Source organism: Neolamprologus brichardi, chromosome 1 (assembly GCF_056152115.1).
Source record: "Neolamprologus brichardi isolate AB-2024 chromosome 1, ASM5615211v1, whole genome shotgun sequence".
NCBI classification, from domain to species: Eukaryota; Metazoa; Chordata; class Actinopteri; order Cichliformes; family Cichlidae; genus Neolamprologus; species Neolamprologus brichardi.
Genome location: NC_142104.1, coordinates 12,952,805 through 12,973,468, shown reverse-complemented (window position 1 = coordinate 12,973,468; position 20,664 = coordinate 12,952,805). Strand labels below are relative to the sequence as shown.

At 37.9% G+C, this 20,664-nt stretch overlaps 3 protein-coding genes across 3 annotated transcripts; 2 read left to right on the top strand and 1 right to left on the bottom strand.

The window, feature by feature from the left end:
* Positions 1-617: 617 nt before the first annotated feature.
* Positions 618-12,275, bottom strand: LOC102783722 (E3 ubiquitin-protein ligase AMFR-like). Its single transcript, XM_006779885.3, has 14 exons — positions 12,099-12,275; positions 11,279-11,592; positions 11,096-11,188; positions 10,827-10,991; positions 8,360-8,512; positions 7,832-7,872; positions 7,108-7,240; positions 6,861-6,994; positions 6,634-6,744; positions 5,698-5,894; positions 5,512-5,615; positions 4,675-4,809; positions 4,340-4,524; positions 618-2,001 (listed from the first exon to the last, which is right to left on the bottom strand). Exons 2-14 carry the CDS (start codon positions 11,531-11,533, stop codon positions 1,845-1,847), a joined length of 1,863 nt encoding a protein of 620 aa, XP_006779948.1. The 5' UTR covers positions 11,534-11,592; positions 12,099-12,275; the 3' UTR covers positions 618-1,844.
* Positions 12,276-15,176: 2,901 nt separating this feature from the next.
* Positions 15,177-16,230, top strand: LOC102795696 (leukotriene B4 receptor 1-like). The gene has a single exon (XM_006780487.3). It carries the CDS (start codon positions 15,204-15,206, stop codon positions 16,218-16,220), a length of 1,017 nt encoding a protein of 338 aa, XP_006780550.1. The 5' UTR covers positions 15,177-15,203; the 3' UTR covers positions 16,221-16,230.
* A 1,368-nt stretch (positions 16,231-17,598) lies between these two features.
* si:dkey-148a17.6 (leukotriene B4 receptor 1) lies at positions 17,599-19,087 on the top strand. The gene has a single exon (XM_006779884.3). The coding sequence runs from the start codon at positions 17,619-17,621 to the stop codon at positions 18,708-18,710; it is 1,092 nt and encodes a 363-aa protein (XP_006779947.1). The 5' UTR covers positions 17,599-17,618; the 3' UTR covers positions 18,711-19,087.
* The last annotated feature ends 1,577 nt before the right edge of the window (positions 19,088-20,664 follow it).

Here is a 20,664-nt window from a genome sequence, read left to right as displayed (position 1 = left end):
TTCCATAGTTAATGATTATGAAAGGTAATCCATGCATAGGAAAATATATCATGGATTTTAAAGGTTGCTAAGTAACTGAATGAAAAAAAATGAAAACCAAACTGTCCAGTTTTAGGTTGTTTTTTTTGTTGTTGTTGTTTTGTTTTTTAACATGTTGACTAATTAAAATCTTTAAACTAAAATCCTATGCTGTATCTTCTTACAACACTCAAAAAAAAAAAAAAAAAGTCTGAGCAATAAAATGAGCACACAAAGATAACAACACTTCAGCTTTAGTGGAAGTTTGTGGGCTGTTCTTTGGGATAAAGTTGAAGAAAACATAATCACTTTTATAGATTCATGCATATCTCACCCCAAACTGCCTTTTTGCACTGTAATGATAGAATTCAAACACACTTCATCATTATATCTGTCGATATGCATCAACCAGCTACAGATTCAGTGAAATATACCAATACTCAAAACGCTTCTAGGGCTACATTCAGTTTGCACAGTTGTACATTTTCAATTTTTTTTATTTTTTTATTTTTTATTTTTAAACCAGCAGGTGATTATGTTCCCCCGCTGGTGTAATTTCTTAACTAGTATTCAATGTAAGTAGACAAAGGCCAATCAAATAAAAAACCCAAAAAGTTTATTCATGAAGATTCTCAGTCAATCGGGTCGCAGAATATTTAAACAAGGAGAAAACCAGTTATTTGCTAAGAATTTCATTGGTTTTGCTACATATGCAAGAGGCACCACTATTTCTAGCAAAAGAAGAAAGGGTTCACCGATAAAACTGACGAAGCCTCTTGAATTGGTGGCAAAACAAGCAAGTTAAAATGCACCACAGAAACTCCATCTGTTGCAGACTTGACAATTTCTGCCTTTCTCAACAGATAAAGATGACCGACACACCCATTAATCAACAGAATAAGAGATATTTTCACCACGCAGAGGTTCCTTTAGGAAAGACACCACATGTAACACTCATTGATCATAATGTAATACATCCCTATTTTCTGCATATGCATCGCAAAGGGACCGGTTTTGAAAAAAAGATTTACAGGCCCATTTCCCCATCTTGTTAAATAACAAAATGCAAACTGTTTGCAACAGGTGATATTACACACTAAATAGAAAACAACCCATGAGGGTTGAAAAAGAAGAAAAAAAAATAAACAACTTTGTTTGCAGCATTTCTTTCTGATAGAAACATTCATATTTGACAGAAAGGCTGAACAATACTAAAGTGACATTCTCTTGCGCCTATGTAAGAAATAAGAATGTGTTATTTTGCCTACACTTAATTCACAGTTGAAACTCATAAAATAACACACAGACACATCAGATGAGTTCCTCCATCCGGAATACAGAATTTTCTGCCATGGGCTTAATATGTGAAAGGAAAACCAAGACCCATATAACAGCTTTATCTACCAATGACACCTTCAAACCCTTCTCATAAACATCTTCTTGTAATAGTCTTCTGAACGCAAAGCATGCTCGTTTTTTGACAGCCAGTCTGAATCATGACAGCTGCTGGCTGTCTATTGAAGCTGGTGGTTGCATTGTGTGGCACATGTATAGAGGGCAATGCAACCTTGCACCAATCAATATATAGATCATATTCCAAATACTAGGCTGAATTCAGTGATACAGAGGCTATTTACAATAGTCTCACCCTTTTAGGCAGCCTCAAAACCGCTCCAAGGCCATGTCTGCAATGGTTTTTTATTTTTTTGTGTTTTTTGTTTTATAGGTGATGACCATTGACTACACCAAATGGGGGAAAGTTGAAATAGCTCTTGTCAGTGCCTCTTAGGGTAACAATGTACTACACCCTTCTGCTGAAGCTAGAATCAGGGCGCAGGGTCCTGTAGGTTTTGTAGACGTCTCTCTGCAGCTGCTGCCATGGTTCTACGTCTCAGCACAGTTGAGTCCAATTCTGGGCCATCATCCTCCTCCAGTCCAGGCAAATCTTCATCCTGATCCTCCGAATTTTTGTTCAGATATTTCCTACAGGGATGCAGAAACCATGTAAGGCTATAATAACAACAAGAACTGAAAACCCAAAAGAACAGGGAGGAAACAGAACCAGTAATCCTTACTATTAGTTATCACAATGTTTCTCCTAGAATTAGATACTTTAAAAAAAATAAATAATAATTTACCACAAATGGTAAGGTCCACAACTGCAAATATATGAGATCTTAGGGGGTTTTTTTGTTTGTTTTTTTAAAAACACAGAAATAAGTCAATACTACATTTCCAGTGCCAGAAAGTCAATTCTGTTTATCTGGATATAGTGTTTTCAGTGACTTTATTGCCCCACGACTTGACTTGGACTGCAGCTTGTAATTGTAGCCCTTGGTCTGCTTTGTAGGATGACAGTGTGCAACAGTGAGCTGAAGCTCCATTTCCATAAGAACTAGCACCACACTTGCTACACTAAGTCAACTAACACAACAGAGGAGATTAAAGACTAGGGCTGCCAGGATTAGTCGACTAGTCACGATTACGTCGACGACTAATTTAATAGTCGACGCGTTGTTTGAAGCTTTGGAGGATCCCAAAAGACGCAGGAATAAGTAGTAGGATTTAAGAGTGTAATAACGGACTGAAACAGAAGATGGCAGCACTGCATGTACAAGGATGCCAGCTGCCATTAAACTTCGAAGAAGAAGAAGCAGTCTCCGATACCCGTGTCCAAATTCAGGAACCGCATCCTCCTGTGCCCGCATTTGTAGGCCGATTACGTTACAGCGACACGACAAAGATTGTCCAAATTCGAAGACTCCGACAAATGCGGCCGACAAACGCGCCCTTCATTTCCCCAGATTTGAAGGATGGGTCTGGTGTATACTTCATGGCCCAACCTATCCCAGAATTCATAGCGCAGCCCTACTCAGTTTCCAACAATGGCGGCAGCTAGTTAGTTTTAATATTACTCTTATTATTCTTTCTGGGTCACAAAATAAAAGTTTAACATATTTTCAGGTGAGAATGTAGCTGTGTAAATTTCAAATATCTGCTCGGTTTATCAAGACACCACATATTTTCAAAAGCGCGCTGATGTTTTCGGAGACGTCTGTTACCCACTAGCTCGATAGCTAGCCGGGGTTCAAGGCTCACTAGAGCCGGTGAGAACACCGGACTCCCGGCAAATCGTTTTCAAACCCACCGCCTTCTTTCGCTACTCAGGTTAAACATGATATATAAGTCACTTAGATAACTTAAAAATGTTATTGTTTGGCTTTTTTCAGTATTTTATTTGTTCCTGAGTAAATCTGTTTGGCTGAGATTAAAGTTATAGTTTTTACACAGCTGAATAAACGTCAAGCAGGCAACTGATGTATGACGTGTGAGATGCTCTTGAATATACTCCAGTGTCCTGTTATATTTTAGAGAGCAAGGAGCAGACGGCTGAGTTTATTAAACTCCACCGAAACAATCTGCAAATTTCATTAAAATTTAATAAACTATCATCTTGTTTTTATTTTTAGTTAGCACATACCTTAAACACTTAAAGCTGTAAGCTAATGATAGTTATATAAGAGCAGATGCTGCTGTTGCAATAAGCTGTACGTTTTACGTCCAACGGATGCATGATCTGATTAGTTGACTAATCGCAAAAATAATCGGTGACTAGTCGACTATCAAAATAATCGTTTGTGGCAGCCCTATTAAAGACACCATAAAAATACACCTGTGATTAGACGGCCAGCAAACAATCGACAGCTGCAGCACAAAACAGTGGTTTAAGAGCCTGTCTGGGGAAGCAGTTGAATGAACTGACTGTCACCACAACGGCAAAGCAGCCAAGCTGTAGGAAAGGAAACTTAAATTTTTCTAAATTTAGACTTAGAAAGTGACATTTTAACATCCAATTTATTCCATCTTGGTTGAAAGAGAGATATAAACTCATCTCAAAACCCAGTATTGAACAGGCACAGAAGTAAAATGACATAGACAGCAGTATAGATAAGCTCTGAAATAATCGGTTATACACTTGATACTGCAGAAGAGATCCTTTATACCCATCCAGAAGAGAGATTGAGAGGCTGTTCTAATAAATGGTGGAGAAAACTGATCAAAATGTAAAACAAGTGTTTTGTATGTGAGGGAAGAAACATGAGCAGTCTGTTTAAACATGTGCATCTATGTGTATTCAAGCTGGGTGTGACAGCTTGAATGTGTTACATACAAGTGTAAAGATGAACAGTCTGACTGCTTAACCTGGAACACAGTTAATTAAATTATAAGAACTTGAGTTAAAGACTAAATATAGTCAACCACATTCACAAAAACATTTTGAATATAAAATGTGGAAATCTCCAATTTGTAGAGGAACAACCTGCGTGCTTGCTGAAGCATCTCTTCTTTCCTCTGCTTTAACATCTTCTGCCTCTCCTCTGCAGACTTAGAGAAGCGGCCTCCTCTAACCTCCAAGTTGTCAGATTCACCCTGCTCAGCTGCTCCACTGGGCCCAGGCTGCTCATCTGGTGCAGGATTAACCTGTAAAGGGGCTCGCTCTATGGCCTAAGAGAGGGCGACAAACATAATTTTGAGTTATTAATTTTAAGAAACACACAAAACAAAATAAGAAGGAAAACTAAGAGCAAGGCATGTCTGCAGAAATCAAATGATAAATAAAAACTGCACTTAACATTTAACCCCAAGTTGACTGACCTGTGTAGGGAAAGGCACCTGGATACGTCCCTCCAGGATGTTGTCAGTAGTAACTTCCACAGAGCGGGTTAACTGTAAGTCTTGCAGTACCAGGTAGGAGGGCACCTGAGGAAACATCTCTTGAATCTGATGGGCCTGATGAGCACAAGTACATAAAAAGCAGAGTGAGATGGAGAACACTGGTATAAGTTACAGTATATGTTACATTAAATTTAGTTGTTTTTAAGCCCAAGCAATATTTGAAGTCATAGACACTGACTAAGACATGGAGTGAAGGCTACAATAATAAGAAGGCAGCAGTGATTTTATGTAAATAAAGTTGTTATAGCCCTAGCAGGGCTAGGGCTATAACAACAATTGACCTCGTGTGGGTGTGTCCTGGCATCTCTCCTGCCTTAGGTGCCACCCTTTTTGTGCAGCTCACTCTAGTCAGCATTAAGAGTACAATGAGGTGAGAGAAAGGTGAGCTCTCGTGCCGGAGATCCTTTTTCTTTTTTAACGTCTCAGTTTGGTGATCAACTCTTGGGTTTTGTTGTTTTCCTTCTTTAAAAGACTATTTCAGCATCTGTCCCTCTCTGTTAGTTTAATTACTAATAGAAACATTAATGAAACCCTTTAATTTAACAATGCTGCTTTCCCGTCTCCTTTTTTCAACCCAGAAACCTTTTGTTACTTTGCCCACATCCCCTGGACCTTTTAGGAGAACGTAACAAAAGTGTTAAGGTCATCAACTGTCTACAAAGATCTTACAAGTTTAAATATTAGCCTCAACTTGCAGTCTGTGTATCCTTTCTCTTAAAGACAACAAATTTCATTAGACGGTAAACTCGAACTCACCATAGCCATAAGCTGGGAGTTATTTGCTTGAGCAATGCCCAAGATGTTAGTAGTATGCATTACTTCTACTGAGAAACTGGGCAGCCAGCTGGCAATACGAGATCCTGTAAGACAAATGCATGGATTTTTAATTTTAGCTGTGAAACAGAGCCCATCAGTTTTAGGTCACGTGTCCAGCACCCTTACCATCAAAGTGGAAGAAGTGATTGTGTTGGTTGATATGTGGTCTGGCATCTGGGGGGGCTCCAACTGGGCCAATGTTGTCCTCCAAACCCCCACCCTGCTGCGGGCTTCTTGCTTGGCCCCCATCCCCATTAATATTAAGGGATTTCCGACATGTGGGACACGACGTGTCCTGCTCAAGCCATGAGCGCAAACAAGAGCTGAAGAAACACATATACATACCCTAAGTAAGTCGCCAGTCTGAAAACTTGACATGTATCTTAGGGGTCAGGACAAATTTTCTACAGCTAGGCTCTATGCAGGGCATCTTACTTTAGCTAAGAATGTATATCATAGAGCTCACAGCAATAAGCATTCAAACAAGCAAACTCTACTACAAAAGCTAAGAACTGCTGTGCAGTCTAGTTTACACTTCTCTATGTAAATCTTTTAATGATTTTGGGAACTACCCTAACGGAAGCTTCAGCCTTTAAATCCTGCTAAATCCAGGATGCCGATATTCTCCTTGGCTCTCTTTTAGCCATTGTTATTTAGGTACATAACACAAATGTTTTCTCAGGACAAGGATGTCAAATTCAATTTTACTTTATGTGCTGGACAACAAAAAGCATTGCATAACTTCATGTTTGATAAAATAACACCTCCAAAAATGCCCCTTTCAGTAAGTATAAAAAGTATATTCTGTAGACGTTTGCCTGACCAATGGCATAGTTGTTGTTGTTTTTTTATTGGGTTTTTTTTTAAATCCAAAACCATAACAATATCCCTAACAATTTTCCAGACATTAGAAAGTAAAGCAACTTAAGCCTCAAATCTCTCAAGTGGAATTTCAACTCAACTGTGTCAGTACAGGCCACATACTGACAAGTACTATTTCTAGGGTATAGTGCCTCAAAGCAGAGGCAGATAATCCCAACTATAAGCAGTAAAATTATTTACTTGTGGAAGAGATGACCGCAGGGCAGTTTGCGTGCTGTAAGCATGGCATCCCAGCAGATGGCACAATCATCATCATTGGCTGCCAGCTCCTCAGCAGTAGCAACAGCAAATCTGCACAGAGTTCATAGTATATGCAACTATTAAGTAAACAAGTAATGATTAGCAAAAGACTGAAAAAACAAACAAACACACACACACAAGAATCAAGTATAAGGAGGCAAGACAACCTTGTCTCCATGTTATTAATGACACGCAGGTAGTTCTTATGTCGGCGGACACGGCGCTGCACCTCATGGAAGAGATATCGCAGCTGCATGAAGATAACCAAGCTTGCCATGGACAGCCAGATATTCCCGAAAAGCTAATAAGTGAAATGTGCACACAAAGGTGAAAGATTAGTGGATGAGAAAGTCACACTGGGACAGGAAGTGTTCAGAACATGACAGCCATACACTCAGTCATACTGCATCTTACCAGCATATGGATATGGTGCATTAGGTCAAGAAACAGCATGGCCAGTTCCATTATGAAGTCTGTGTAGTAGACATATGTCCCCTTACTCTCCCAAGTCCCTGGATGGTTCAAATCCCAGAGATGAATTGAGTATCTGGAAGAGTAGGACAAGTAAGCTCTTTCAGTTCATGAAATGCTGGTGACTTTTAGAAGATCGGTGGAGGCAAAATACTGCAATAAATTAAATGTGCAACAATAGACTGTATGTGGTACAATAATACCAAAAAGACTGAAATTCAAGGTTGAGACAGAACTGTTTTGAGTAACAAAGAAAGAAGAGTTATGATACGGTTCTGATTTCATCATAAGATGTATTTAGTTAAGTGAGTGAAAGTAATCAAAAGCTCAAAAACAAAACTTCCAAAGGTATAAAGGAACATCTTTAAAGGGAAGTCACCATAAACATTATTTTTCCATGCACCAAACAACTGTACTGCAACAGACAGCTATTACCAGCCAAGGGAGTCAGTACTGTATCCAGTACTGATCCAGGACCTTGGCCCATCAGAGTTGGTGGTAGTTCAATATTAGGAACCCTCTCAAAGACAAAGAAGCCTTTCATAATAGAGCTAATGGAACCAGAGGAAAACAAACAGTTTTATGTGCTAAGATTATCCCCGATTCCAAATTTGCACAGGCTGTCATCCATGCTGCAGTGTGTCTATGAGGCTGCACAGAGACTTACCGCATGATGACATGTCCAGTGCGCACAGTCACCAGCAGACACTGAGGAAAAAAGTAAATGTGAAAATGATGCAACTGTTGTGCTCTGCTTTCTACACAGACATTACAGTCTAAAAGAGATAGTTTAAACTCTCATTTACACTAAACTTGTTGGTTTTGTTTACCCACAGACAAACTCCTATTTATTCAACATTGTTGACAGCTTTTACAACAAATAAGATTTTTTTTTTTCCATTCACAAAAGTGCAGCTGCAAACTGAAAACACTGATTATGCTTCTGCTTCTATTTTACTAAGTAATTACATGAAAATTAAGGTATTTTTCACTTTAACTGCTCCAATTATTCTCAAACGATCCTGGGTTGAACAAGAATACAAAGCAAATGCATGCTGAGAAGTGTAGTTAGCAAATGTGTATAAATAAATACCTGCACCTAAACAAAAGCTTAAATGACATTTAAAAAAAATCCATAATCATATGTGCAAAGTGTGGCCAAAACTTTCCAACAAAGTTGGCTCCAAGTTCTCACCTCTGCTGCCATGAAGGAGAGCGTGTGCATGCCATGAGAAGCTCCCAAGAGGCCGCAGACCACAGCCAGGCCACAACAGTCCAGAAGCAGGGAGACCAGCAGACAGAGCACACGCACATGGCTGTTCATAGGTGTGGATGGGGAGAAAGACAGCTGTGTGGGGGAACAAAGCTAAATGAGTATGCTGTGCTTCTTAATTTTTTCTTCTTATGTCCTAAGATTTCTTTTCAGTGTTTATGCAGGTTAAAGATCATTTCCTCAGGATGGCCTTTGAATCCCACCGCAATACTTTTTTGTGAAACTTTGTTACCAAAAAGACCCAGCTATAAATTAATTTAGTGGACATCAGTAGACAAAGGAAGTATAACAATGATTTGTCAAACAGTGGAAAATTTCCCTTAGATGCTCATGAAACATGCTGTTGAAAGAGAGTTCATGTTTTTCGCCACTGACTACAGACAAGAGTTTTAAGAGGCTCAGTAAGACACTCAATTTTTACTGTGACATACTGAGAGAAAATCCTGCATGTACTCTTCTAAATATTACACAACCCTTTTCTATCAATAAAAACGCCTCTCACACAACCACTAAATATCTAAGCACTAGCACAACTAAACTTCTAGCAAAGTGTAAATAACAAAAAAATTGCAGATTATTAGAGATTACAACTAAGGTGAAAAATATAAAAACCAGCTGCTCGGTACCACAAAGACCACAAGGTTTCCAAGCTAAACCTTCAGCACTACAACCTGCATTTCTTATCTTCACCCCAAAGCAAGAAACCACAGAGACAGGAAGACAGAAAGGGGAAACAGCTGGGCAAATAATGGACTACCTCCAACTAAATTTACAGTTAAAGTTGAAAGACGGAAACAAAAACAACAAGAGGAACACAATCACATCAAAACGAAATGTTTACAATATGGCAGGTTGAAATAACCTTCTAGTATACTAAGGCAGCCAGCATTACATTACGTCTAACTCTGAATGTCTAACTGACATTCAAAACAACTTAAACCTTGTTTTAAATGTCAGCACTTATAAGAAGGTATTTAAATGTGACATTTTGTTTTCCCCACCATACAGAACACAGTCTGATAGAGAGATGTTAGCGTAGTAACTGAAACAGTAGTCACAGTCAACATCCCAGTATATAAAGCTATTAATAGATCCCAAGCTGAAAAGAGTACAGTTACACTGTGTCTACTGAGGGAAAGCACACTTTTTAAATAAGTATTTATAGAAAGTGTACAGAAGTATTGCTCAGGTGGATAAATCTGGCTTAGTGTTTAATACTCAGAAACAGTTAGGTAGGAAGAGAATTAGATTTGCCAAGCATTGCTGTGGCAAATCTAAGCTGTGGTAGATTTCTATTTATTACATACATACTAACTGAATTACACAATACAGAAAGCATACCCCTGTAACACATAAAATAACAGACTGGCACCAGTACCCATGTTCAAGTGCAGAATTAATATCTAATATAGAAAATCTAAATCTTTAAAAAAAAAAAAAAAAACCCACACACAAAACAAAATGAGGGTAGATGGCAAAAAAAACTGTGTTCCTTTAAAGCACAGAAATAAAAAATCTCCTGTATATGTACACTTTTGCAATTAAGCTCATGATCCACGAGCTTGCCTAACGCCACACTGACCATTTCCTATGATCCAAATAGGAGGGTATTATGGTAAGGACATTGATATACTGTTTCTAACTGATATTTCTTAAGTAACATGTGACTCCTTTCGTAACAAGCAAGAGTTCAAAGAGCTGTGCAGATATCTGGTAAAGAACAAGTAAGGTATATCACCCATAATTACTCTGAGTGATGCACTACTCTCTGATAAGCCACTGAAATGACACGTGTACTTCAGAGGCTTTTAGGCCGCATATACATAATGGGAAAAAATTCTTAAATCCTATATTTAATCCTATATCCAATAAACATATTGCTCATTTCTTTTCGCTATGAAATCTACACAACTACAACATTGTTAGGTAATGTAGTTTACTCTAACTGTGATCAGATAATCACTGACTTTCTCAGTGGCTTAAGTACATTTGCTTTATTTTTCAGCCCTTGATTCTCACAAATCTAGCTGTTCTCAAGTCTGGCTTCCAACAAATATGAAAAAGGAACACCACAATTAAGATAATACTATTATTATGCTGCACCCCATATAAAGAGGAAACTTGCATTTTTAATGATCCAGGGCACCCTTTTCTTTTACACTGGTTTAAGTCTCCTCAAGTGCCCAAAATCGATCCCCGCTAGGTTACAGAAGGTTTAGTTATAATCCATTGAAAAAACAAACAAACTTTTGGAAACAGTTTGGCTCAAGGAGTCAAATGGCATAAAACAGAAAGAACCACAGACAATAAATGCAACGTGAGTCTAGTCATATTTGTCTAAAGTGATGCTTAGATTTTATTTATTTTAAATATACTTTTATATACTTACATATTCAAAGCGATCCTTACAGAGCTGAACCATTAGGTGGAGAAAAACGAGTGCAGAGAACCACAGACACCACATGACCACCTCCTCCACTGTCTGGACGTTCAGTACACCAAAAATGAAGATGAACTTGTAGAAAATGAAGTTCCAGAATTTATCTTTAAGGTGCTGATGAACCATAAAAAAACAAAAGAGGAGACATGAAATGAGATGAGTGACCATTTGCTTCTTGTTTGAAAGAAGTAAAAACAGCTGTAACAACATAGACTTACCTGCTTCTCACTGACTCTGAGTGGGCCGAACACCACGTACTGAATCATTTTAGCAATTAACATCAAAGAGCAGCAGAATGTGTTCACTAACACCTGTAGGTGTGCAGATAATAAGGTCACCATTAGTTTTTGTATGAACTTCATAATCACCATCACGTCACACATTGCACTAAAATGACTCACCCACACAAAGAGACTGTCTGTGACAAGATACCACAGGACAGTTGTTGCCAGTTCTGTGTTACTAATATCATTCTTTAGAAGTTCACGCTCCACCTCGGTGGAAGGCTGTGCCTCATCCGTTTCCAAGGCCCCAAATCCCGGGTCAGTTACTGTGGTGTAGGCACTGAAGATGCTACCAGCAAGCAAAGCCACACTCAGTGCTGTGTAGGTCTGCAGGCTGGGCCAAGGAAACCTCTCCAAAAACAGCAGAGGCATTGCAATCGCAAGCTACGAGTCAACCTCTCAGCTTGTTAAAATGGTGTCAGTCCAACAACCTGTGAAGGCAGTAGGGACGTTAAGCCAACTTTACGGGACAAAGAGTAAATATTACGCAAATAGAGCAAAGACAGGATGCGATGGCAGCCATTTCGGCAACGCACGAATTTTGTGTTTTAACAACTTGGACACACAAAGTGCAAATGTCTCTTTCTAATTTTTAAAACATTAGTTCCCCCCCCCAAAAAAAAAAATAATATACGTTTACTAAACATTTTGGCTTTTTGGCTAACCCACACTCAGCCGCCAAGCAGTGCTAACTTCCTTTTAGCAATAATTACTACCGTGTTTATGTAAGTGGAATATTAATTAAATTAGTCAAAGTAAGTAAAAATGGCTTATCGTCATCAACGAGCAACACCTTTACGGAACAAACGGGAGTTCACTCACATAACATTAGTTACTTATCTGGCTAATGTTACCTAACACTTAGCCTAGGGGTTAGCTAATGCTAGCCACCGTTAACAACCATCAAACGCTAGACTTGTATTAAATGGTCACTTACAGTTTGTCACAGATTTAAATAGACACAATATCCGGCTTTCCCTGTTGCAGTCAGTGTTGAACTTTTAGTCTTGTGGCACTGGGAACACGATACTTGACAACATCGTCATGTTTATTTCACCGAGCAGACAGCTGGCTGAAAGCTGAAGGAAAGGCTTCCCATCTGCGCAGCGTAATAGCGTCATCACGACAACTTTAAAGTCACGGTCATTACAAAAAATATTTTCATTGAGCGGCTTAATTTAACTAATAACTCGTTCCCCGTGATTACGAAAAAATGTTTTTATATATATTTTTGTTTTAATCTTTTGATTATATTCTGGAAAAATAAAGCAGTGTGTAAGCTGTGGGAGTTTCCAGAACACGCAAGAATAGACGTTATTTCTTGGGATTGGGTGTATTTTTGGTGCAAACAACAAAAATAGAAACGACTCCACCTCTAGGCTAGTGTTTATAGTACAATTATTTTTACATTTTAAACCATTTTGTTGTACTTTCAAACTGCTTTTAGTGTGTACACACTAAAGACACTTTATTGCACTGCATTGTTTATATATTTCACAATGTTATACTTAGCCCCTTAATATCCAGTAATATTTTTTAATTGTTTTTCTTCTTTATTTTCTTTCTTAAAAATATATTTAGTATGAATTTTTTAAATATTTTAGTTGTTATTTGAAAGTTAAATGTATGCTTATTGTTAGTTATTGGACTTCAGATTCGTCTTACCGCATTAAGACATTTGTTTTATCATATTTTATTCACATACTTAACTGTATACCTTTCTACATATTTAATCTATTTGTTGTATACTTGTTTTGTTTAATGCTTTTTAGTTGCTGCAATAAAAAAAATCAAAATTGAAGATAAATCAAGCATTTATCTTACCTTTGTTTTCTGCGTTGTGTATATCAAAACACTAACCTCACATTAACCTTGCATTTTTCAAAGTGTTTTGTGCAATATCGGTAATGTCCACAAAGAAAAAATATTCAACTATATTTATTATAGTTTTCCTTGAAATTGCGGCACTAAAGCTATATGCTTAGATCTGTTTTGTTGTTGTTTGAAGGTAATATAAGATGATAACGTTTTCAGGAATTTCATTTGGCATATGTAAAGTAAATTCGTTAAAAATAGATTTATAATAAAAAAAAGAGATTTCTTTTAGTTGTACAATTAAAGGGAAATATTTATACCTAAAGTGTTTGAATTTATTTGTTACGATAAAAGAAAATAGTTTCTCTGACTTTGGGTGATACTTACAATACCACCCAAAGTCCACTGGAGGTCACTGTTTCTCCACTGAATTATATTAAGACAGATAAATACGCTTAGATAATGTCATCGTTCAGAAATTTACCATAGATGTTCTTTTACATAAATTGTGTAACTAGTTAAAGGTTCCTCAAATAAATCTGATAAAAGAAGTGGGGTTACTGATTATTGATTATGTAACCAAATAAGTCCCTGCAACGAGGGCATGTGGTTAGTTTGCCGGAACAACAGAATCTAAAAAGGCAATTTATCATATGTCACCCCAGGAAAGACAGGTTTAACATGATATTATTGCCTAATCAGTTGTAGAACTAATACAGCACAGTACAAGTGCTGTAACACTGTTATTATGATCCGCTTGAGGAATTAGCTTCACTATGACTGTCAAAAAAAACGTTTCAGTTGTGTAATGGCCTGACTTTAAACCCTGTTTCCGTTTACAGTGAACCTGTTATGAGAAATGATTTGACCTCACACGTGTGATTAGTTTCAGTTCATGAGTTTAACATTTCCTGCTAAACTAACTACAGTTTGATAGTAATTTATTCATCAAATTTGCTCAGTTTTTGTCATTACAAATTTAGCAATAAGTGACATCTTCGGGTATATTTTTCTAATTATGTATCCACAGGTTTTAATTATTGCCTTCGGAAGACATACATACAGAAAGAGAGATGTGTAACATTTCCATTGTTTAAAGGCAGTTTAAACGCAGTTTATGAGGGCACAGCATTGGGGATCAAGTAATCTAGTTAATCTAATAGATTAGTGCAATTCACTTGTATTTTATTTTTATTTTTATTCCTATTTATTCTATTTATCCCCTTTGTATATTTTATCTATATATGTCTTTGTATTTATATATGTGTGTATATATATATAATATTCTTAACTCTGTAACTTCTGTCGGTGCTGTGCTTTTTGGAAAACAAATTTCCCAGAGGAACCCACCCGAGGGATTAATAAAGTTTTATCTTATCTTATCTTATCTCTCTTAATATATCCCACCCACTAACAGATGCTATGATGAAGCTATAATCAGTTGTCATACTCTTATCCCAGATTGTTGTATGGTTCACTTTATGTGTATTCATCACTCGCCATCATTTCTTAGAAGGCTGACAAATCTTTTCTGATTTACTAAAGTTAAAGTTGACAGTCTCCCCTCATTTTTTACACATTAGGCCACTCTTTTTTTAATAATCGTCTATCACATGGCAGACTTGTAATGCTTGTGTAAAAGTGTAATACAAATATAATCATCTAAAAGAGGATAAGAATTTCATTTATTCACATCTGCTTTGACATCCATATTTTAGCTATAGCCAATGATTGAACAAAAATCTAAAAAGCAAACAAACTGCAACAATCAGTGTTAATTTTCTGTGAAACTCACTTTGAAATTACACTTAAAGTGTGTCAGATAAAAATGATGTTCACACATCCAGCATTAACTTAAAAGAAGTGCCATAACAAAATGATAAATCTGCTGCCTATGTTAAGGTGGAACTGACACTTTTCTAAAAGTAAACTTAAAACTAAAAAACCACGGGGTAAGAAAACAGGACTGGTTTTTGTTGTCGTAGATGACTGTGTGATAAGATTCTTAAGTACTCAATAATATCCCTTTCCTGTAAGGTGTGCCTCCTGTTAGGGAAGGAATTATGGAAATTATGACAAGTACAACATGTTGTCACATGTCCTGTAAAGGGTTGTGCAAGAATTATAGTTTCTGTTCAATGTAACTATAAGAGGAAATGAATCCTGCTTTTACAGCACTTATTTTGCTCTTGATGCCGAAATCACTTCGAGCACATCAAATTGCAGCATGAACCACTCAGTTGAGTTGTCTCCTTCAAAGGAGTTTGATGGCAGCATAGCAGTGGCGTGTGTGATCCTCGGTTTGTCCTTCCTGGTTGGAGCTCCCGGGAACGTGCTGGTGATCTGGACCATCCTGAGACACGTCAAGCAGCGCTCCCATACTGTGGTGATCATTCTGCACTTGGCTGTTGCAGACCTGCTGGTTCTCATCACCCTGCCTCTATGGATCTACTCTCTGGCTCACACTTGGGTGTTTGGAGCGGTATTGTGCAAAACCATAGTGTACACTGTGACTGTGTGCATGTTCGGCAGCATCTTCTTGATCACTTTTATGAGCGTGGAGCGCTTTCTTGCCATTTGTCATCCATTTCTGATGATGCGCTGGAAGACAAAAAGCAATTTAAAAATATATCTTGTACTTTTGTGGCTGCTTGCTTTCCTTCTAGGAGTGCCTGCCTTAACACAGAATCTGGAAAACACTGATGGAAATGTGCAATGTTTCACCAGGGAATTAAACTCTGACACCAACACAATTATCATCCTTTGCCTAGAAACCTTGTTGGGCTTTATAGTTCCTTTCATTGTTCTATGTATCTGCTACTGTCTAGTAGCTGCACAGATCAAGAAGATGAGTTTCAATTCAAAAGAGAAATCCATGGTTCTCATCCATTCTGTAGTGATTGCTTTCACAGTGTGCTGGTTGCCTTACCACGTTATCAACATTATTGATCTGATTTGTATCTTAAGCTGGCCAGACACTGATGACAACTGTGTATCAAAGCCTATCATCTTCATAGCTGGTGCCCTGGTTTTCATCAGTAGTTCGGTAAATCCTGTGTTATATGCCTTCTTTGCAAAGAACTTACAAGGGACTCTTCCAGACTCCCGACTGGTGAGGCTATTTAAGGAAATAGCCACTAACACAAACAAAGTGAGGGAGCTGGCAGTGCAACAGCAGACAGACCAGAGGGCAGCAAGTACACAGGAAGAGGTGCTATCTGACTCTGTGTGTGAAAGACTGTGATGATGGTAAAATGTGACACTTGTCATTTACTATTAATCACGAAGGATTAAATGAAAATTAACTCATATTATTGCCATGTGTTGCACTCCTCCATTGTTTTTTATGTATTTTTTTAATTCACGTAATGCAGTCAAAATACATAACTTTGAACTTGTGTTTTGAGAAATGTCTGTGATAAATATTTTTTTTTATTCTTAAACATTTGATATTGTCCATTATTGTGTAAGGTGTTCTGTTTGTCATCCTACCTGAAAAAATAAAAAGTGCTACTGAAAACTGCTCCAAATGTCATTTTAACTGCTGTGACTACTGTATCGTTCTATCAAACTTAAATGTAATGCACAATTTCTTCACTATTTCTGCCAAATACTGAAACAAAGCCATTAATTCCTGTCAACCATATGTATAGTCTTTTGAAAAAGTCTAGTGTCTGAACATGTTTGTAAGTCAATTATATTTCCACATATATGTGCCATCATCCGTCATCATATTTTCCTAGCAAGCTGATGAATATTTCTTGGTTCACTGACATGAAAGATGAGAATCTCTATGTTGTTTAGATATTACGTAACACCTTTTCCAGTAATGCTGCATGCCATGTAAAGACCTGCAAATGAAACAAAACAAAAACAAAAATACACAGCAGAGAATCCATTTTAATTTTACTTTTACAATTCCTTAGTGACAAAGGTAGAATGTTTTTGGAAATAATTCATAATCTGCTAGTTTTTGTATGTGCTAGTGGTTCTCTAAGTCTAAGACGGTGGTTCTCAAACTGTGGGTAAGACAGCTAGGTTTAAAAAAATGAAGTGAAAGTAACATTAAAAAAAACAAAAGTCAGGGAAAATAAACAGAAGAAGAGCTTTTTGTTGCTTTGTGTGACTTTTAATCGAGTCATTTTCTATTTTAATCTTCTTTTCATCGTTGAGGTTTTAACAAAAAAAAAGTGAGGTGTGGAGTGTGAACTTTTTTCGGTTTCTGAATGTGAACTTTTGTTTTGGCCTATGATGCAGCAACAAAGCAGAACCAAAATCTAAGAACCACGGGGGTGGTGAAACAGAAAAGTTTCACAAGCTAAAATAATTTTTGTGTGCAGAGTTGTTCCCTTGATACAGCAAAGTCAATCATTTATTAATTATTCATCCATTTACAAATTAATATCATATCGGTTTGTTTAAAAGTATTTGATAAACACATTTCTACATTTTTTTTTAAAAACTAAACTGCAACCTGAAGTGATGCACTTCTGGCACATGCATGAGTCATCTCTGCTTAAAAAGCCCTGTTAGGAAACTCTTTTCCTGAGCTTTCCACACAGCTTTAAAGGGGAAGTGATGACTTAGAGTAATCTGTTTTTCTTTTCATGCAGACACCACAGTCAGCACATCGACTTGCACCATGAACAACACATACCAGCTGTCTTCTCAAGAGGAAATGGCCCCTTCAGAGTTTGATGGTGGGACAGTGGTGGCGTGTGTGATCCTTGGTTTGTCCTTCCTGGCTGGAGCTCCTGGGAACCTGCTGGTGATCTGGACCATCCTGAGACATGTTAAAAAGCGCTCTCACACAGTGGTGATTATTCTACACCTGGCTGTTGCGGACCTGCTTGTCCTCATCACCCTGCCTCTGTGGATCTACTCTCTGGCCCACTCCTGGATATTTGGGGTGGTATCTTGCAAAGCCATGGTGTTCATGATCAACACTTGTATGTACAGCAGCGTTTTCCTCATCACCCTCATGAGTGTGGAGCGTTTTGTGGCTGTGCGATATCCCTTTGCTTCAGCTCACTGGAAGAGGAAACAAGCTCTGAATAAAGTACTGCTGGTTCTGTGGACTGCAGCACTCTTGTTCAGCATACCTGTCATCCCAACTCAGATTGTCGACAAAGATTCTGGTGAGGATAGCTGCCTGTACCGTAAATATACTTCTGTGACCCAGGAGCTGGTGTGTGTCTTGTTAGAGACACTGGTTGGCTACATAATACCCTTCTCCATCCTTGTGGTCTGCTATGGCTGCCTCTGCAGCCGGATTACTCGGATGACTCTCAAATCCAAACGCAAGTCCACCATCCTGATCGCCAGTGTCGTGGTTGCATTTAGCATTTGCTGGACACCTCATCACATAGGAAATATCCTCTCGCTGATCATCCTGGGAACTGAAAACTCCTACAAGGATGTAGCAGAACATTTGGAAAACGTGAGGGCCACTATGGTTTTTGTCACTGGAGCCATGGTCTTTATCAGCAGCACAGTTAACCCCATCCTCTACATGTTTGCAGCTCGCTCCTTCAGGAGCTCCCTCCGTGACACGGGCATCCAGAAGCTCTTCCGCCACATCTCGAGCACCTCCCCAGGTGAGGGAAACAGGGAGGTGTCCTATGTGTCCAAGAGACCCAGCAATCAGACCAGCACTTCTCATGTGCTATCTGAGTCAAAAGATCAAATAGGTGTGTTGATGACAATGTGTGAAAACAATCCATCTGGGCAGTGAAATTGAACAATGTCTGTTTGGTCTGTGTAGATACTCCTGTGTACTCAGTATTCTTTTTCTGAATAAAATAAATGTTGAAACACTGATGTTTATTTGTATGAAATTGCGACAAAAAATAACAAGTATATCTGTGCTACACTTGCCTAACTTAATAAATTACCAATTTTGCATGTTTGTATTGTGAATATATTTATAGAAATGCTATAAGTTATGTACTAAATGTCCATAATGACATGGGCCAAATAACCAATAAAAAATTCTATATGTAAATAATGTCTCAGTTTTGTAAAATACAGTTTGTTTCAATTACTTTGTTGATTCCATCAAAGAGAAAATTAATAAATAAATTCAAACCGCCTGCAAGTGTGGGATTATGATTAGACAAAGCACAGTGGTTGTTATTTCCTGTTATTGCATCTTTCATTTATTTATTTATATGACCACAAGGAGAACTTCATCAGAGATCTGTCTGCCTGCTTTAATATAAGGATTTGAGCATTTGTAATCTTTTTGCCTCATTCTGTAACATTTCTGATAAACTTTTTAATCTGATAATATTTTATAAAAGTGTTCTTTTTTCAGCCATGACAGATTAAAATTGACCTGATAGTCTACTTCAGACAATAGTCATGCTTTCAACTTCCTCTCGATGAGTAGATTGCCAAATGAAGACTAGCGTGTTTCCTTTGCTAAGCAGCAAAAAAGCGGAATCGTGCCCTGATGTTTGTCACATTTGCACATGTTGGGAGTGACAGAGTTCAACGTCCAGTTATTCACAGACATTTTTAAAGGCACACATATTAACAAATTAGTCGTGTTAGTTGTAGTATTTTACGTTTATCTGTCCCCACAGCTACACAGCAATAGTTTTGATTAATTTATCGGCCAGAAGATGGCAGTGGTTGCTCTGTACATTTGTACTTAAGGGGTGGCTGTTGTTCAAGAAGTAGGGCAGGTCACCTGCTAATCAGAAGGTTGGTGGTTTGAGCCCCGTCTGCCCCTGTTTGCATGCCAAATATCATTGGGCAAGATACTAACCCCAAGATGCTCTCCAGATGGATGCTTTCTGATGTATCCATAAGTGTGTGAATGTTAGATATAGAGGACTTACATAGGCAAAAGCAAAGGAATGAGGTGCTTGTATGATTGGGTGAATGAGGCAAGTTGTATAAAAGCACGTTGAGTGCTCAGTTACAGTGTTCATGATATGAATCTGTTGTGGGAACAGGAACCAAGCTTTTCCACTCTTTCTCCACTTTAGAAATACACATCTACAGAGTTTGTTCATGATTTAGCCCCCACAAGTCTTAATCTCAGGCATATACAGTGAATTCTGTGAATTAAGTCACTTAGCTTGTAAAAACATCATATTTTGGCAAAGTCATTGTACAAATGCAGCACAAAAACCTTCAATTATAGATGTGATTTCATTGTTTTAAGCCACACAGCTGGAAGAACTGCCATTCCAGTCTAATAATTTTCCTGTCTGTTTAAATATGAGATGAACAAGATCTGATGTGAGAGCATTCACATTTCACTTAATTGTTTGGGCATGAGTAAGTCAGAATTATTTTGAACATGACAGCGGAAAATTACAGCGCTCAAAGGGTGTGACAAAACTGAGCTCACACTGGTAAGCATAGTTGACTTGCTTGACACTTTCTCACAGAATGAGGAAGCAACTTGTATATCATCATCAACAGTGTGGTATGTGCTTGCTGTTCCCATTGCCTTTCATAAGGCATATTACTGCATGCTTACCACATTTAAGTTAGGTTTCAGTCTCTGCTATATAATAATATTGTGTAGTGTGAAGGTTTTTCCAAGAAAACCTGGCTTATACTAATAAAGCCGCATGAATAAGCAGGTTTTTTTTTTTGCTATTCTTTTAAGTCATACTTACCTTACAGGACAAGACTTGCCACCTGGTACATCAGAGCTGCCAATCTCTTCC